The sequence below is a fragment of the Bidens hawaiensis genome, unplaced genomic scaffold (genome assembly GCF_021521415.1).
Source record: "Bidens hawaiensis isolate Kalapana, Puna unplaced genomic scaffold, B.hawaiensis_p1.1 tig00016457_1, whole genome shotgun sequence".
NCBI classification, from domain to species: Eukaryota; Viridiplantae; Streptophyta; class Magnoliopsida; order Asterales; family Asteraceae; genus Bidens; species Bidens hawaiensis.
Window position 1 is genome coordinate 119,754 of NW_027492506.1, and position 17,732 is coordinate 137,485.

Consider the following 17,732-nt stretch of genomic DNA (forward strand, 5'->3'; position numbering starts at 1 on the left):
AACTGTTTTTTTCTTTTTTACTTTAGAGTTACTTTTTATATAGAACTAAAACACATCTAGCAATACGTTATAAAATACATAGTCTTGGAAGTTTTAGGTAACTCATCCATTAAGCTACCTTGTTTTCAAGGCCCAATGGGCGTAGATCGTAACACTTTCGATCTAATGTCATCCGAAAATCACAAATAAGGGCTGATCTTGCCTTCAAAATGATTATTGCTTGGCCACCTTTTTCATTATACATTTGTGGACGTAATTTAGGTGAAAAAAAAAGTACATATGTAACTTTTTTTAAAGGTTGTTCTCCAACGTTACTTTAAGGTCATTGTACCTATAAAGTTTTACTTTAAACTTTTTAAAATAAAATAATAATCTATTCACTTTTTATTTTTGGTTGGTTTTAATCATATTATAAATTTATACTTTTTATTAAAATACAATTAAGAACATATGATGAATGTTACCTGTAAATTAGTATATGTTCACAATATGATGAATGTTGGTTGCAAAGTAGTATACGTTCACAATATGATGAATGCTACTTGTAAATTAGTATATATGTTCACAAGTTACTTTTTAGTCTAATTACTCAAAAGCACAACACCACAAGAACAACAAAACGATAGATACAAGAATCACTATCAAAGTGCATCTCAACCGTGGAAGGTCCCATGAAATATTATATCATAATTAATTGTTGAACTTACAATCATCAGGATAATGAACAAAAGTGGACAAAGTTAAGTTCAAGAAAATTAAGTAGACAACAAAACATATTTTGTTGATAAAACTCAAGTAATATATGATAGCCATTTGAGAAAGTCTTACTAATTTTAAACGGACATTTACAAATATACAAATATTTAAATCTTAATAAAGCTGAAACTTTTACGATATTATAAATTATTTAAGTGTTTTCTAATATCAAAATGTTTTTAAACAAGTTAGAGGGTTTGAACATTCGTTATTCCTATAAAACAAGTAAAAGTGTTTATAAATTTAACAAACTTTATTAAAGCAATGCAAGTAAATTCAAAGTTTTGGAGAAACCTTAAATGAACTAGATGAAAACATGCTTTAAACTCGATGCGTTGAGGAAATATTGAAAAAACATTTCTTTAGCCAATAAAACTAGATAATAGTTTCATTTATAGAAAAAGCTTGGTAACCGAAAGCCCTCTTGAAGTTCAAAAGTATAGTTTGTGATTTTGTATCAAGGTGATGCGTAAACATCATCATGACTCATAACGTTTACTTAATTTGTCTTTCAAGAGTTTACAAGTATGAAATATTTTTAAAGTTATATGTCTTCTCACACGTAAAAGACTTTAAATTCGTAACCTTAAGCTAATTTCGTATTTTTTTATTTAATGATACACGAAATATATATAAGTATCTATTTTACATACCGACGTAACGTTTAACTTATTATTATTATTATATCTGGAGTACAATATTGACACGTGAGTGAAAGCAAGCCACAATTATAAAGTTTACGCATCTTATGCCTAATTCATGAAACATTATGATCATATAAAGTAAAACATCTATGCTTTTTCTCATTTGTGGCATTATTGTCATTACATTCAATTGTATTTTATTGTTTACCAAATTTTATTTCCACCATAATTTACTACATTTTCTTCGGTAATTTTATTTGAAAACGTCTTCGTATTTTATTTAATGAACAGTTTCAAGACATATGTCTTCCACATAATGAAGTACTAAATTTGTGTATCCCTAGACCCTACTCCTTTATATCTTCTCGCACTAAATGGTACATCACTCATAATTAACTATCCGTCTTAATACGTGTGTAACTCATGACTTTATTATTACTCTTAAGACCGTAATTTTGACACATGAGTACAAGGAGAGCCATAAGACCACAATTATAAGGTTACATATTTCACTGCTAACTTCATTAGGTTATTCTAACATGATCATGTATGTATGACACTCAAAAGACAAGGAGAGCCATAAGGTTACATATCTCACCACTAAAAGTGAAAATTCTCAAATAACCCATTTGAATGGATGGAACTTAAAAGGGAAAATTCTCAAATAACCTATTTGAAGAGATAGGTTCCTAAAATAACCTATATTTTAAAAAATTCTCAAAATATCCCATCCCAACTTCATATCCACGCATAAATTCAGAAGTCAACGCTTAATTTCGAAAGTCAACAATGAGATTCAAATGACCCAATTAGATACAGACATGTGACTCTCCAATCTCACCGTGACGATGAGATTTGAAGGCACGTGACAATTCCTCATTCATCGTTGAATCTCATCTTATTAAAAGGGGTCTTCCTTGGAATTTTCAAAATGCTGGGTTAAAATCGGAATCTCTCTTCTCTAATGGGTGGGTTATTTTGGGAATTTTCCCAATTTAAAAACATGATGATATTATTATGAATATAAAAAATATATTATAGAAAATAAAAACTAGCAAAATAAGGTATATTCCTCCGATATGTAGGGCGACATATTTCCCCTGCGAAAACGGGTGGGGAAATTGACCCGTAACTGAATACACACAACACACACATACATACAAAATACGTGTAATACGCTAAATCACAAACTCACTTCAGTTCTAATTCGTACGCACATTTTTCGCCAAATATCTAGATCTGGACATCCTGCTTGCTGTTCCACATATCGTTGCAGGTTTGTTTATTATTATTTCACATACTGTAATCGATTAATACTCTAAAGTTGTGCCTGTTTGAAACTGTGTTCTAGTCGTAATATTATGTGCGTTTTCCGATCGGTTTTGAGTAGATGCGGTATCGATCGTTGTTTGTGTGCGATTTACGTATTTGATTCTCGATTATTCGTACGATTAGTAGCAGAAATGATTATGAGTTAGGTTTTGTGGCTTATTAGTGTAATATCTGGATTGATGCTAGTGTTTTAGCGGCTTCCGGTGAAATGATTGATAGAACATATAGAAAATAGTTCGTACTTAAGGTTATATTCATTGTTGTGAAATGTGGTATTAATCGGCCACTAGACGGTAAACGGTGGCTTACCAGAGTCGATTTCATGTAATCGGTCAATATCAGTCAAAAGTTGGTCAAAATTAAGTCAAAATGGTTCGTACCCAGGGATATATTCATTGTTGTAAAATTTGGTGTTATTCGGCCACTTGTTGGTAATCGGTGGCTTATTGATTCAATTTCATGTATTCGATAGTTGGTCAAAAGTCGGTCAAAGTTGGTCAAAATCTAAGTATTTGAAAAATTATATATAAAATTATGTGTACATTTTTGAAGAACCACATATAAATTTCCAATCCGATTAATCTCTATCATTTGCTAGTCGGTACTCCACTGCCCGACTAGTGCCTAGAACACTGGTTATGTTTGGGGAAAATCACATAATATGCGTTGATGATGGCATAATGGCATAAAGTGGTGATAAAAGTTTTTCTTTAATCAACTTTAGATGTTATGTTTTTGGTACAAATTTACTTTTATATTTCTTCACATCAGGAGTCTATAAGGTCATATAATGTGTTTCTTTGTTTAAGATGATTTTATGAAGTAATGTTAGAACACATGAAAGATGATCTTAAGTGACTTGCTTTGTTGGCTGCATCTTGCTACTTATGTATGTTATGGTTACTTGTTATTGGTTGCACAACACTTACACAAATCTAGGGTATTTTGTAGTAAGTTGGAAGTTAACACTATCGGAAAACCATAGTTATCAAAGGCGATGCGCCCCTGCGCCTAGGCGAGGTTTCTGGGCGAAGCGACATAACACGCCTATGTTGACTCAGGTCGACAAATCAGGAAGAAAAGCGGCAAGTCATTATTATTATTATTATTATTATTATTATTATTATTATTATTATTATTATTATATTTGGTTTGATTTTCTGTGATAAATATTTAACAACTTACCAAATATTTTAGGGGTTAACAAAATTAACAGATAAACTCTATCTATATAATTTCTTTTAACTCATTAAATATATCTTATATTGCTTCAAGCAGCAGCAGCCGACCAGAAGCTTAAGAAAACACAGGTTTTTTTATTTATTTATTTAGATTATAAGGTTGTTAATATTATGTTTTGTTTAAATTTCTGTTTTACATTATGAGCTTCTTAATATTCAGTTTTGTTTTAATTTCTGTTTTAGATTATTAAATTATTAATATTCAGTTTTGTTTTAGATTATTAATATGCAGTTTTTAAAAATTTTTGTTTTAGATTATTAGATTAGTAATATTCAGTTTTGTTTTAGTTTTTGTTTTAAATTATTAAATTAGTAATATTCAGTTTTGTTTTAGATTATTTGATTATTAATATCCAGTTTTGTTTTAGATTATTAGATTATTAATATTCAGTTTTGTTTTAGATTATTAGATATTAATATGCAGTTTTTTTTTATTTTGTTTGTGAATTTTTTTATTTAAGTGCGTTTTTTTTTGTCTCAGGCCACGCCTTTTTTGCGACTACCGCCTACCGCCTAGGGCAGGCAAGTTCGCCTTGTGTGCGCCTGTCGCATTTAATAACTATGCGGAAAACATGGTCTTGTTTTTTCTCATTTTGTTGTCTGTCTATTAGATCACATAATCGCCTTGTGCCCCTTGTAATTCATCTCACTCAATGCAATTATTTTAATCTGTTGTGCGTCATTGGTTTTAAAATGCGTTAGCCACTCCGAGGCGTTTAGGTCTGAAAGAATAAAATGTTCTTGCAATTGTCACGCAGGTCATATAATAAACACTTAGTCTTTTTTGTAAGATTTTTTAATCATGTATAACCCAAAAAGCTTAATGTACAAACACAAGCTCATTGACAACTGAAAAAGAAACCAAAAGAGTAAGAGAACAAATCAGAAGAAAAAAAATGTGAGATCAGAAATAAAACTACAAGAAAAAGATTATTTAAAACTAAAAAAAGTTGTGCATTTACTTTGCATGAACTTTGCATTTGGTATGCATTACTATGCAGTTACAATATGTTTAACATTCATTTCCCCATTAAAAGCCTTCCAATTTACTCTTCTTTCTCGTGACCTTGTGGTGCAACACCACATCCTTGCCTTCTTCCTCCAACTATGGCTTCACTCCAGCAATATGAAACACTATATCCAAGCACCTTCATTTTGGATATACATGAGGTGCCGCCTTAGGCGAGCTTTGCCGCATCACCACCTTTTGCAATCGTGCAGCCTCATGGCCCTCACCCCCTAAGTTCTTTTTCATAACCAAGATGTTCTTTTCTTTTTGTTTTTTTCGGTACATTTTGCTTTATTCTTGTAAATACTTCCATTGCACAAAGTAGCATCAGAATCAAATCTAATGCTATTACAAAAGGACGAATAGGCGTTAACGCATAAGTTGCTCTATCATAGATATAAAAATGTTCCAAAGCTTCAACTTACAGAGGGACGATTTAAATCCTTCTAATTAGGGAAAAGCTATTTTGTTGGTCATTGGGGTTTATGTTGCGAAGAAAATCTAAGCTACTCTAACCTAACCTATTTGCATTGTGTTATACTTCTCTTGTACCATACGCCTGAGCCTACAGTTAGCAAAGGCACTTGCATAACCTTGCTCTCGTCAGACACACATTGCAATTTGGTTTTATCTTGGTGCAAAGTACCTTTCCAAATGTGATGAACCGGTAATGTAGCTCATGTAATGTTTTTATGATCAAGGATGCACTGCCTGGGATAGAGGTTTCTTTGAATGTTGTCCACCATTGGATACACATTCAAACAAGGAATTTAAATTGCATGGTGACTGTGGTGTAGCGAAACCAGCCTTGGATGTGTGGCTACACACCCAACATTTGTGTCAACGGTAAAAGCATTATGATATAACGTTAAAAGTCGTCCTCCAGACTTTTCAAACCAAGTTCTTGTCTACTCAACAAGAGTACTCTTTTAGTGTTCAAGGACTTGGTTTGAAAAGTCTGAAGTGTGTACGATTTTTAACGCTACATCAAAATGCTTTTCATGTTGGCACAAATGTTTAACATGTAGCCACATATCTAGGGTTGGTTTCACTACATCCTTTCTCTAGGCAATTTAAATTTCTTTTTCAAATGTGTATCTAATGATGGACAACATTCAACATTCCTTCACCTTAGGCTATGTATCGTAATAAAAAATGACATCAAGAGCTACATTACCAATTTACCATTAGAAAGATATTTGTACCAAGTCAATAACCAAGTTGAAAAATTGCAGCAAAGATATGAAGAAAATGTAGAAGAATGCACCATAGAAGGAAAAAAAATTGAAAATCTGAATTAACCAAAGAAGTGAAGAATGATGAATATTTTGTGGATGAATGAAAGCAACAAAACCTAACATAGTCGCTCTTTTGGATTTATTTAAAAAAATAAAGATGGGCCTATGGACTTATGCCTTAACAATCTTTTCACGAATTATACTATTATGCTTATATGGTTTGTTTTTGGCTCAAGCGACAATGGAAAAAGCTATTGGATTATAATTCACACTTTAGATTCACAAATTATGTTATGAACCATATTATCATTTTTTGTTTCATGCTAAATGTTACTACCAACCTTTATCCTGAGGGTACATGTTAATAGTAAAAAGGAAACTGATATTAGAGCAATTTTTATTTTATCTAGTGGTTTTATGTAGTAGTGGGTGGTATTTTTCATTGCAAGCGTTACTCTTCTGGTGTGTTAAAGTTTGTTAAACATGAGTTTAATGTTGACTTTATGCTCTTGTTCTACAAGCTTCTGTTTTATGATTTAATGTATTATGTATGACCACATGGTGCAGGCTGCAGGTATGACTTCACGTCCTCCACTTAATGAAAGAATACTTTCATCAATGAACAAAAGATCGGTTGCTGCGCATCCTTGGCATGATCTTGAAATAGGTATTTAATTTGATTAATTTTATCTTAATTTCGTACAAGTTTCCAGTCATCTTCTATTTCAAAAATATGATTTTCTTATTGATCCAATGCAGGACCTGGTGCACCAACGATCTTCAACTGTGTAAGATTAATATTTAGGACATGTATTTAATGTTTTGTTAAAGTGATTTCGTTTCTAATTATCCAAATATATAAGGGGTCAAATAATCAGTTTTTTGATAGTGAGTTTTATACTTGTCGCAATGATGTTGATCATGTAAGGGTAACATGAAGTTACCTATTTATCTCTTCTCCTAAACATATATTTACCCTCATTTTACAAAATGTCTCCTTTTTTGTAGCTTCTTTTTTCTTTTTTACATATTAATTCAGTAAATAGTCAAAAATTGCTAAACATTCAAACATTTGGTTATATATTTATGTATTTGTATTTTTAGGTGATTGAAATTAGCAAGGGGAGCAAGGTGAAGTATGAGCTAGACAAAAAAACCGGACTTATTAAGGTAATTCAAAATAATAACTATCATAACAATCAATCTATAATATATATAAACGAAGACATAAAAATCCTACGTGTCGTGATGTGGTCGCTTCCCCATTTTTAGGAGTCACCAGATTTGCTTGATTTTTAAATGAAGGCTTCTCATGCATTTGACCCGGATTCATGGGTATGGGTCTTACCAAACCCATATATTCCTTAAACGGGTTATAACATCTCATTAAATTAAAAATTATTCTCACCAAATTATTGATGTAAAAATCCTATTAAATAGGATATACTAAAAATTAATATCTTATTTATTTTAAAAAAGATATATATTATTTAAAATAAAAACCGATTTTATGGTATAAAAAATAAACGGGTCTTGGGTTTCATCAAACCATAAATATATTATTAACTTTCATAAATATTATTTATAATTAAAAAATAATTTTTTATAGTAAAAGAAATAAACAGGTCTTGGGTCTCATCAAAACCATATAGCTTTTAAACCGGGTTATAACCCTTTTTTGGAGTCACTAGATTTGCTTGATTTTTAAATAGAGGCTTCTCATGCATTTGACCCGAATTCATGGGTATGGGTCTTACCAAACCCAGATATTCCTTAAACGAGTTATTAACATCTCATTAAATTAAAAATATTCTCACCAAATTATTTATGTAAAAATCCTATAAAATAGAATATAATAAAAAATAATATCTTATTTATTTTAAAAAAGATATATATATTATTTAAATTAAAAAAACAATTTGATAGTAAAAATAATAAACGGGTCTTGGGTCTCATCAAACCATAAGTATATTATTAACTTTCGTAAACATTATTTATAATTAAAAAACCAATTTCATAGTAAAAAAAATAAACGGGTCTTGGGTCTCATCAAAACCATATAGCTTTTAAACCGGGTTATAACATCTTATTTATTTATGAAACAATTTATCATCAAACCATAAGTATATTATTAACTTTCATACAATAAAAAGAATATAAATTTAAAAAAATAAATAAATATTTGGACAAACAATATAAAACAACCCCCGTAATACGGGGGATAAAAACTAGTAAACTAATATTCATACATATTTCCAATATGCCTTATCAGGTTGATCGTGTTCTATACTCGTCAGTCGTGTACCCACACAATTATGGTTTTGTCCCTCGTACTCTGTGTGAAGACAACGACCCGATTGATGTCTTGGTTATCATGCAGGTATAAGTTATAATTTTTTTTTATCTGTGAGTGAAATCAACATATTATTGTATCATCAAAACATTTAATAATGTTACTGAGGTTTTTGCACGCATACAGGAGCCGATACTGCCAGGTTGTTTCTTACGGGCCAAAGCAATAGGCCTCATGCCCATGATTGATCAGGTAATTATATCGTCTAATAATACATTGATATTTCTGTTCTTTTGCTCATCAAAAAAGTTTACCAACATTTTGTGGTTATGATTAGGGAGAAAAAGATGATAAGATAATTGCAGTTTGTGCTGATGATCCCGAGTATAAGGACTATACTGACATCAAAGAGCTCCCACCACATCGTTTAGCTGAGATCCGTCGTTTCTTTGAAGATTGTATCCTTTCAGAACTAGATTTTATATTTTAATTTATAGATGTGGTAAAATGGGTGGGTTGGGTAATGTGCTAAACAGGCTAAGTTGGGTTGAGGCGTTTTTTTGTCCAAGATATTTATAAAAAATCAGTGTCGATAGTTATTATAGAATTACTTTATTACAATAGTACTACAATGTTCTAGATCTCTTATGAGGGAGGGCTAATTACGGGTCATAACATGTTGGGTTGGGTTGACCTCACTTTTGGTCGAAAAGTTCTGAATTTTTAAAAAAAAGTTAGTTTGTTAAAATGATAACAGAGTTTATATTTTTATAATAATGTCATTTTTGAATAAATGTTCTAGAAGGTTTTAATGTTTTATGCTTTAAGCTTGATGAATTTGACCCATTTGACCTGTTTCCTTTTAAGCCATATATATAATTTTACTTGTATGAATGTTTTGAATAAAACATCACATGAGTTGACTCATTTACAAGTAACTGGAGCAAAAATTACTCGTTTAGCAACAACATACGTCACCTGATGCAAGTTCTGTTTTATCTTAACTTGAGTGACTAGATAAGAAGAACGAGAATAAGGAAGTCGCTGTTGATGATTTCTTGCCAGCTGACAAGGCAATCGAGGCGGTGAAATATTCAATGTAAGTAAAAACTTCAAATGCTTATAAAATACATTCAAATTTAAACCGGGTTTGATTGCATTTAAACTGTTGCATGCGGATAGTGAATACAGATAGATGATCATATCACTATATCAGCCATTTAGTTTTACTAAAAATGAAAATGTTTATTACCGATGACAATTAAGAGCATTAGATTTCTGTAGCAGGTAGGGTCGTTATGTGTACCATTTTAATATAGGTCCTAACGGGTTGGGTGTTAATGCATCCCCCCCCTCTTTCCTTTTCTTGGGTTTTTGAAACGTTCAATATGTTACATCAGATAATACAAAACTATTTATTCAAATATATAAAAACGTTTTCAATAAAACTTGAGAGTGATGACTTTTACCCATTTGACCTATTTTTAGCTTCGTTTTTAACTATACTCTCATTTTCATCTGCTGGAGTTAATATTTTCTTAGCTTGGTTATACTTATATTTCATATTAATATATATTCATATTCATTTATTTACTGAAGGGATCTATACGCTGATTACATTGTGGAGGGATTGAGGCGTTAAGAGATACAAGGCAACAATTAAGCAACTTTGGTAACTTAAGTTGGTGATGATGTTGAAAACTATTGTAAAACCTATTGATCTGATCATTGTGTATGGATGCCCTTATGATTTCCCAATGTTATGGGAATAGACATGTTTATTATATGGAAAATGACTTTTATGGTCATGAGTCATGCATGACAGCCAACAACAAACACTGGCTTTCCTTAGCGGTGTGGTTTTAGACCAAACCTTCTTGTATTTCGGTTCAACATGGTTCTTACTTGGTGCACTCTTACGCTGCCATATAGACGTCAACATACTATTAAAGAATTACAAGCCATTGTTGATATTTTGGCGGACATATTGCATGTTGTAGCACCCTGCACCTAAGATAGGCTAACATTTTAAGTTATAATATTTGATAACATGTGTATACAAAACTTGAGTCTGCTGGACAGAAGACCGGTTAAAGAGTAATAACAAACCAGATAAGAGGCACAATGCCAATTAGATGTTTGAAGAATAATCACATCTTTGGAGAAGGGCACTTGCAGATTTCTGGTGGTATTTGCAGCATACTAATATTAAAAAGGATTGAAAAGAACTTGGTACCAAATCTAGCTTACTTGATTCTCAACTCTGAACTTATCTCATTTTTGGGCCATAACTGATTTAAACAAACATAAGACAACCCAAAAGCTTTTTTTTTCTTTTACATAAAATAACTATATTTGTTTTGATCATAAACATTATAAGATAAAGTATAAGAAAAACAGAATAATCTTTGTATGTTAAATATGATACAATGCACACCACTTATTCGGATTATTTACTACACGTAATTATGTGTATGCGTTAACAATATGTTGTGGGTGACATTAACTTATCCCGACCTACCTACCACGCCGCAAGCTTTCTTCCCTCGTGTCTTCGTTATCCTGAACAAGTATAAGCAGAGTAAGTGAAATGAATAATCATAAAAGAATTCTACAAAAATTGATAATGATAATAGCCAAACTAACAATGATCTAATCACTTAATAGTACTTAAACGTGTTGTTAATTGCACAATAAGAATATGGAGAGAAAACAACAATGTCAATAGTATATTTTATTTTCTTACCGTTTTGTCGTACACCTTATGAACTCTTTCAGATCCAAAGCTGTCGAGTTGAACAAAGCTAGGGCGATATGCCATCAACCTACCCAGGTAACCCCGCAATTCCAGGTGTTTAACAATATTTGTGTGAAGACAATATGCCACTAGTCTTACCTTTGCTCGATCTTTTAACATAAAAAAAACTAGCACCGTTTAAATCATCCATGAGACACAAGGGTCTCCATACTAGAAATTCAAGATTATCCCTTACAACTACATCTTGGATAGCTATCTCTTTATACCAAGATCCCTCCTTCATCACCCAAACCTCTAATTGCGAAAAACACCAAGAAACTCGACTTAACCTACCTTTTAGTACCCCCAACATATGGTTTGATTCTTGCTCATGTCCCTCTACGGCTGGAGGGGACGGAAACAACTCAAATGTCTCCGTGTTCAAATCAAAATCATAAATTTCCTTACCAAGAAGGAAATACACGTGACCATTCGAAAACACACCAGCACACGGAGTACAAAACGGTATATCAGGTACCACTTGCTCAATCAAAGTAATTTGCGCTACAAGTCTCCAATGGAGCGTACCAAGGGTGTACACGTCTACTTCAACGACGTAATCCTCATATACTTTCCTACCACAAATTCGTACCATTTTGTATTCGCCTGCTTTTGAAGCACCAAAACCATAAAAGTAAAACCATGGTTCCCAATTCAAACGCGGTATAGGGAGGGTGATATATTCTTCCAAGACAGGATTGAATATGCAAATGTAATCATGTGAACACCAACAAGAGACCAAACCGTTGACGGAGCCCAGTTGAACTATGCGAAAACCTTCTAGACGGGCACCCCGGTTAAGATTAAGGCTCTTGACACGATGGGTGATCTTGAGTTCATGTTCATGTTCGTTCTCTAACCATGTTAAACTTCCTGGTTGACGACGTTTGTAGAATTCTTGATTCTCAAACTCGTTAATGATTAGAGCCTCGCGTGATCTCGACAGATGAAGATGAACGAAGTACGGATCGGAGACAAGATCCCGCCACCTTTTGCACACACATTTGCAGTAAATGACCGATTTCACTGCAAGTCTTGAGAACACGTCCAACATCAGACTTGAAGGTAATACGTCCTCCATCGATGATGATGATGATGATGATGATGATGATCGAAAAGACATAATATTACTAGGGTTTGTTGGCTGTGGATACGCAAGGTTTGATCGTACTTAATAACAACAGATTTGAAAGTAACACGTCACGAAACACATAACTAGGGTTTGGTGTTTGATAATAAAGATCGATTGGGCTAAAAAAAAATTGGTACAACCTGTTGAACCGGATTATACCGGGAGGTTCAAACGGTTGAATAGTTTACCTTATAATTTTCTATAAATATAAATTCAATCAAAAAATAACCCAAAACTAAATTATTCCTATAACAAAAAAAAAAATCCAAAAGTTAATTCATATTTAAAAAATAATGCAAAAACACTCAATTTAAAAAAAAAATAGTCTTAAAGTTTACACGTTTGAATGTTAATTGTTGGGTTAAAAGTAACTTTGAAAAATATGGGCCGCAAATATAAAAAATTTCTTAGGCTTAAAACCGGTTTGTCGGTAAAAACCGGTATTTTAGACAAAAACCGCTGATACAATGTTATAGCAATCATGTCAAAAATACCGGACTTAAAATACCTGCCTACTGTGCGAAATCCGGTTTAACAGGTTCAACTGGCTGGTTTGAACCGGTTTTTGAAACACAGATAAAGATAATTAAATTTAATCACGACCATTCGTGTATAGAAAAAACGTGGTAATTAAGTAACATATACTAATATCAACCAAAGTGTGGTTAAAATACTTTTACTAGAGGGTTTTATTGACATGTAATAAAGCATCAAGAAAACAAGTATTTTTTTGGTTTTAACCATGCGACATATATAGAAGGAATAGAAAAGTACTTATTGAAATCTTTTAAATTCAAAACGGATTAGTTGATTGAGTCTCCGAATCTATTTTAACTATCAAAGAATTCCTAGAATTTTATGCGGGATGGGAGTTGGTTGTCTAATAGGGTTCTTTCTCCACTCGTTGATATTCAAGGAGGTTTTACCTTGAATGAAAGAAAAAAAAATGGATTCATGAACGTTTAATTACTGAATCGCTTCCCAACGACATGTTCCGGGTTCGTTTAGATGATGAAGATATGATTCTAGGTTATGTTTTAGGAAAGATCCGACGTGGTTTTATAAGAATATTTCCGGGAGATAGAGTCAAAATTGAAGTAACTTGTTATGATTCAACCATAGGTCGTATAATTTATCGACTCCGCAACAAATATTCGAAATATCAGGTGTTTTCACTATTTCTTTCGCGGAAATAGGATTTGGAATTGAAAATTCCAAGTAACTTATTTTTATCCAAATTGGATTCAAAATTAAAGTACGGAGTGTAATACGAAAATAAGAGTTTCTGTTCATTAAATTTGTGAAAAATGTCGACTAATCCGTTGTCGGGGACGCATTATAGTAATTTGTTCCAACTCAAGACATAATCAAAGACAAGGATAATAAGATTCATTAAAGATCCAATATACAAATAAGAAGGGGGATCGTTTTCTACACGAAATGGATAATAAAGTATGGCAAAGCTATAGTGAAAAAGAGTTATGTGGACGTACTAGTTTACGTAAGAGTAAACGTAAAGTACCAAATGGGGTTATTCATATTCAAACAAGTTTCAACAATATCAGTGTGACTGTTACAATTGTACAAGGGTCCTCTATTGGTACTTGTGGCTTCAAAGGTACAAGAAGAGGGACGTCGTTTGCAGTTCAAACCGCAACGAAATATGTTATTCGTGCTGTAGTAAATCAAGGTTTGCAACGAGCAGAAAACCTAAAGCACGATTTTGACAGTTTACTCTACAATATAAGGTATATTCTCAATGTTTGGTCACATTTGTCATTTCATTCAAAATTTTCTTTTTACACGGAGGCAAAGCCAAGAAATTTCTCCTATGGGTTCGGGACTTATCGGTGCTCGATTTTTCTCCGACGTCAAAGTTTTACCCCCAAGATGTGCAGAGTCGAGTCAGGTAATAATATGCAAAATATCACTATCATAACAAAAACGCATCGTCAACATTCAATAAAATACAAATATAATCATAATGTAAACATAGTTACATGAGCATATTACACATAATTCCAGGTCTAGACTAATAATCGTGTTAAGACAATACACCATTAGTCTTCTTGATGTATATGATTACATAACATTAAAGTACTAGGCTAACCTTAGTAAATACTACAATGCCTAGGTACACTTTTCATGCTTGAAACACCAGACTAACATTTGAGTGTGCTGGACCGATGGCCGATTTAAAGACTAGTGATAACAAACCAGACATGAGACACAATGCCAATTAGATGTTTGAAGTATATTCACATCTTTGGATAAAGGCACTTGCAGATTAATTTGTGGTAGTACTATTCGCAACAAACTAATATTCAAAAGCATTGAAGAAAACTTCAAACCAAATAACATAAAATAAAAAAAAGAAACATAATAATCTTTTGTATGTTAAATCTGATACAATACACACCATTTATTCAGATTACTTGCTACACATAATAATCTTTTGTATGTTAAATCTGATACAATACACACCATTTATTCAGATTACTTGCTACACATAATAATTAACCTGGTGCATACCAGGCTACCAACCATTATATCATTGCAACTCGCGCGTAATAAGAGACGTCGCGACTGATGAGCCAGCATAACTGTTTTGACCATAGATACTAGTATTTGACTGACTTGTATGTGTAAGCGTTAACGATAAGTTGTCGGTGACTTTAACTAGAGTCTTGGTTATCCCTGAACAAGTATAACCAGAGAAAGTAATTAATTTTCCTTCACTTTATGAACTCTAACAGATCCAAAGCTGTCGAGTTTAACAAAGCTAGGACGATATGTCACCCACCTACCTAAGTATCTCGGCGTCTCCTCCAGGCATTTAATAGTATTCGTGTTAAGACAATATGCCACCGGTCTTACATATGTTGGAGCATAGACCATAAGTATACTAGCACCGTTTAAACCATCAATGAGACACAAGGGTCGTCCAATAATACGCCTTACTACTAGTTTATCTTGGATAACTCTCTCTTTACACCAAGATTTCTCATTCACTGTCCAAACCTCTAATCGTGACGAACCCAAGAAACTTGACTTAACCTACCTTTTAGCACCCCCAGCATATGCTTTGATTCTTTCTCCTGTCCCTCTACGGCTGGAGGGGAGGGAAACAACTCAAATGTTTCCGTGTTCAAATCAAAATCATAAATTTCCTTACCAATAAGGAAATAAACATGACTATTCACAAATACTCTGGCAAGCGGATTATACGATGATATATGATCATCAGGTTCCACTTGCTCAATAGCAATTGGAGTTTGTCCCACAGCTCTCCAATGCGACGTACCTAGGGTGCACACGTCTACCTCAACGACGTGATCTTTACAACCACAAACCCGTACCACCTTGTGTTCGCCTGCTTTTGAAACTTCAAAACCATAAATATAAACCAATGGCTTTGAATTCAAACGCGGTATAGGGAGGGTGATATATTCTTCCAAGACCGGATTGAATATGTAAATTGCATCACGCGAATAACAGGAGACCAAACCGTTGACCGAGCCGAGTTGAGCTATAATGAGGGAACTATAACCATTTAGAGGAGGAGCACAGTGGTTAAGATCAAGTCTCTTGACAAAACAGGTGGATATATAATCGGTTTCGGCTTCCTGTTTGTGTTCAATCTCTACCCATGTTAAACTTCCTGATCGACTTTCGAGCAAAGCATGAATCTGGAAGTTGTCAAGCAATAGTGTTACGATACAATCGGTAATCAAGCGAAGATCGATAAAGAGAAGAAGAAACTAAGAGAAGAAGAAGTAAACTCAATTCATCGATACTCGTCTATTCAACAGATCCCGTATATGTATACAAACATATTACGGATATAACCCTAAACTATTAGTTATTTACACTTTAGTCACCCTACTATTTGGTACCTAACATTACCCCCCCCCCCCCCCTCAAAACATTTTTGTCCTCAAAAATCAACATACGGGGAAAAAAAATCTAATCAAAACTATCAAATCCAAACATTGAAAAATCTTTTGCAGCATCATATGGATGAGATTTCTTCATGTGACCACGTGCCTTCTTCATCCTCCCAAGTTGTTCCACCTCCATATGGAATAAATGTTCTTTTGTTGTAAGTTGTAACCAACGAGATCTTAAACACATTATCCTCCAATGTAGAAGGCACCTTAGCGTTTTCATTAAAAAGCTCATGTCTAAGACAATTATTTGTTTCTTGAGTGTCACCTTTAAAGATAACCCCTTGAGCTTGAAATTTGCTTGGGTTATATTTGTAATCAACATATTTCCAATCATTATTCTCTTGAATATCATATGCATCTTTGTTCTTAAAAGTTGCAGCTTATAATCATCATTGGATGATGAAAACAGAAGCAAAGAAGCATAACTACAATCAAATATATTCCACAATGTAGGTTCTATTAACTTGCACTTAGCTGCAAAAACAAAAGTAGCTGGTGGCAAATCAATAGAACTAATTGCACCAGTATCATCCATTGAATATTCCCAATCATGTAATGATGCATATCGAATATAAGATAGCGATTCACTAATTCGATACCACTCTATGATAACTTTTCTAGTTCCAACAACAAGGATTCTTTGGTTCGGTGCAACTCTTTTACTTGCAAAATACATGACCGCTTCTTCAGCATGGAAAAAAACACTTACCAGTCTCATGAGTAAACAGAACATCAAATAAGTGGTTGTTGACTTTAACGCACCCATGAAGGAACACCATTAGATAACTCTGTACGGGCATTTCCAATATACAAACTCAAGCCCATATCCCAAAACTCATATAACCCTCCTTTGCCAAACACACCATATAAAATTCCATTATAAAGTCCAACTGACAGATTTTTGTTATTACAATCGATACGACTTTTCAACTTCCATTTAACTAACCATCTATTGACAGTTTCGTTTTTATACTTGAATGCCAAAAATCTAGCTACCGCAAATTTTGCCAAATTGCTATAATTAAGTTCTGAACCCAACTTCATATCTTCACAAGCAATCTGATTAGGAACTAACTGACTTAATTTCATAATGTTAGACCATCTTGGCTTGGATTTCCATTTATGCCACCTATGTACCTTTGTCAGAAACTTGAAAAAATCATTACTTAAGAAATGCAAAAGTTTTCTTTGCTCATCAACTTGTTCATGATTTTTTGTGTGCAATCGCCAATATAGTAACAATTTCCATTCGACATCAATAGACCCCTTTATGCCATCATTAACTAATGGCCATGATACATCATTAACCACGCTTTTATGATCCTTACAAACTTCAATAG

The 17,732-nt window shown here is 33.1% G+C and overlaps 2 protein-coding genes across 2 annotated transcripts; one reads left to right on the forward strand and one right to left on the reverse strand.

Moving 5' to 3' along the window:
* The first annotated feature begins 2,563 nt into the window (after positions 1-2,563).
* Positions 2,564-10,312, forward strand: LOC143551450 (soluble inorganic pyrophosphatase 1-like). Its single transcript, XM_077041887.1, has 9 exons — positions 2,564-2,676; positions 6,788-6,887; positions 6,980-7,008; positions 7,325-7,390; positions 8,493-8,600; positions 8,700-8,765; positions 8,851-8,971; positions 9,531-9,612; positions 10,113-10,312. The coding sequence occupies exons 2-9, from the start codon at positions 6,797-6,799 to the stop codon at positions 10,153-10,155; spliced, it is 606 nt and encodes a 201-aa protein (XP_076898002.1). The 5' UTR covers positions 2,564-2,676; positions 6,788-6,796; the 3' UTR covers positions 10,156-10,312.
* Positions 10,313-11,081: 769 nt separating this feature from the next.
* Positions 11,082-12,546, reverse strand: LOC143551420 (F-box/kelch-repeat protein At3g06240-like). The gene has a single exon (XM_077041864.1). It carries the CDS (start codon positions 12,431-12,433, stop codon positions 11,369-11,371), a length of 1,065 nt encoding a protein of 354 aa, XP_076897979.1. The 5' UTR covers positions 12,434-12,546; the 3' UTR covers positions 11,082-11,368.
* Between the last annotated feature and the right edge of the window lie 5,186 nt (positions 12,547-17,732).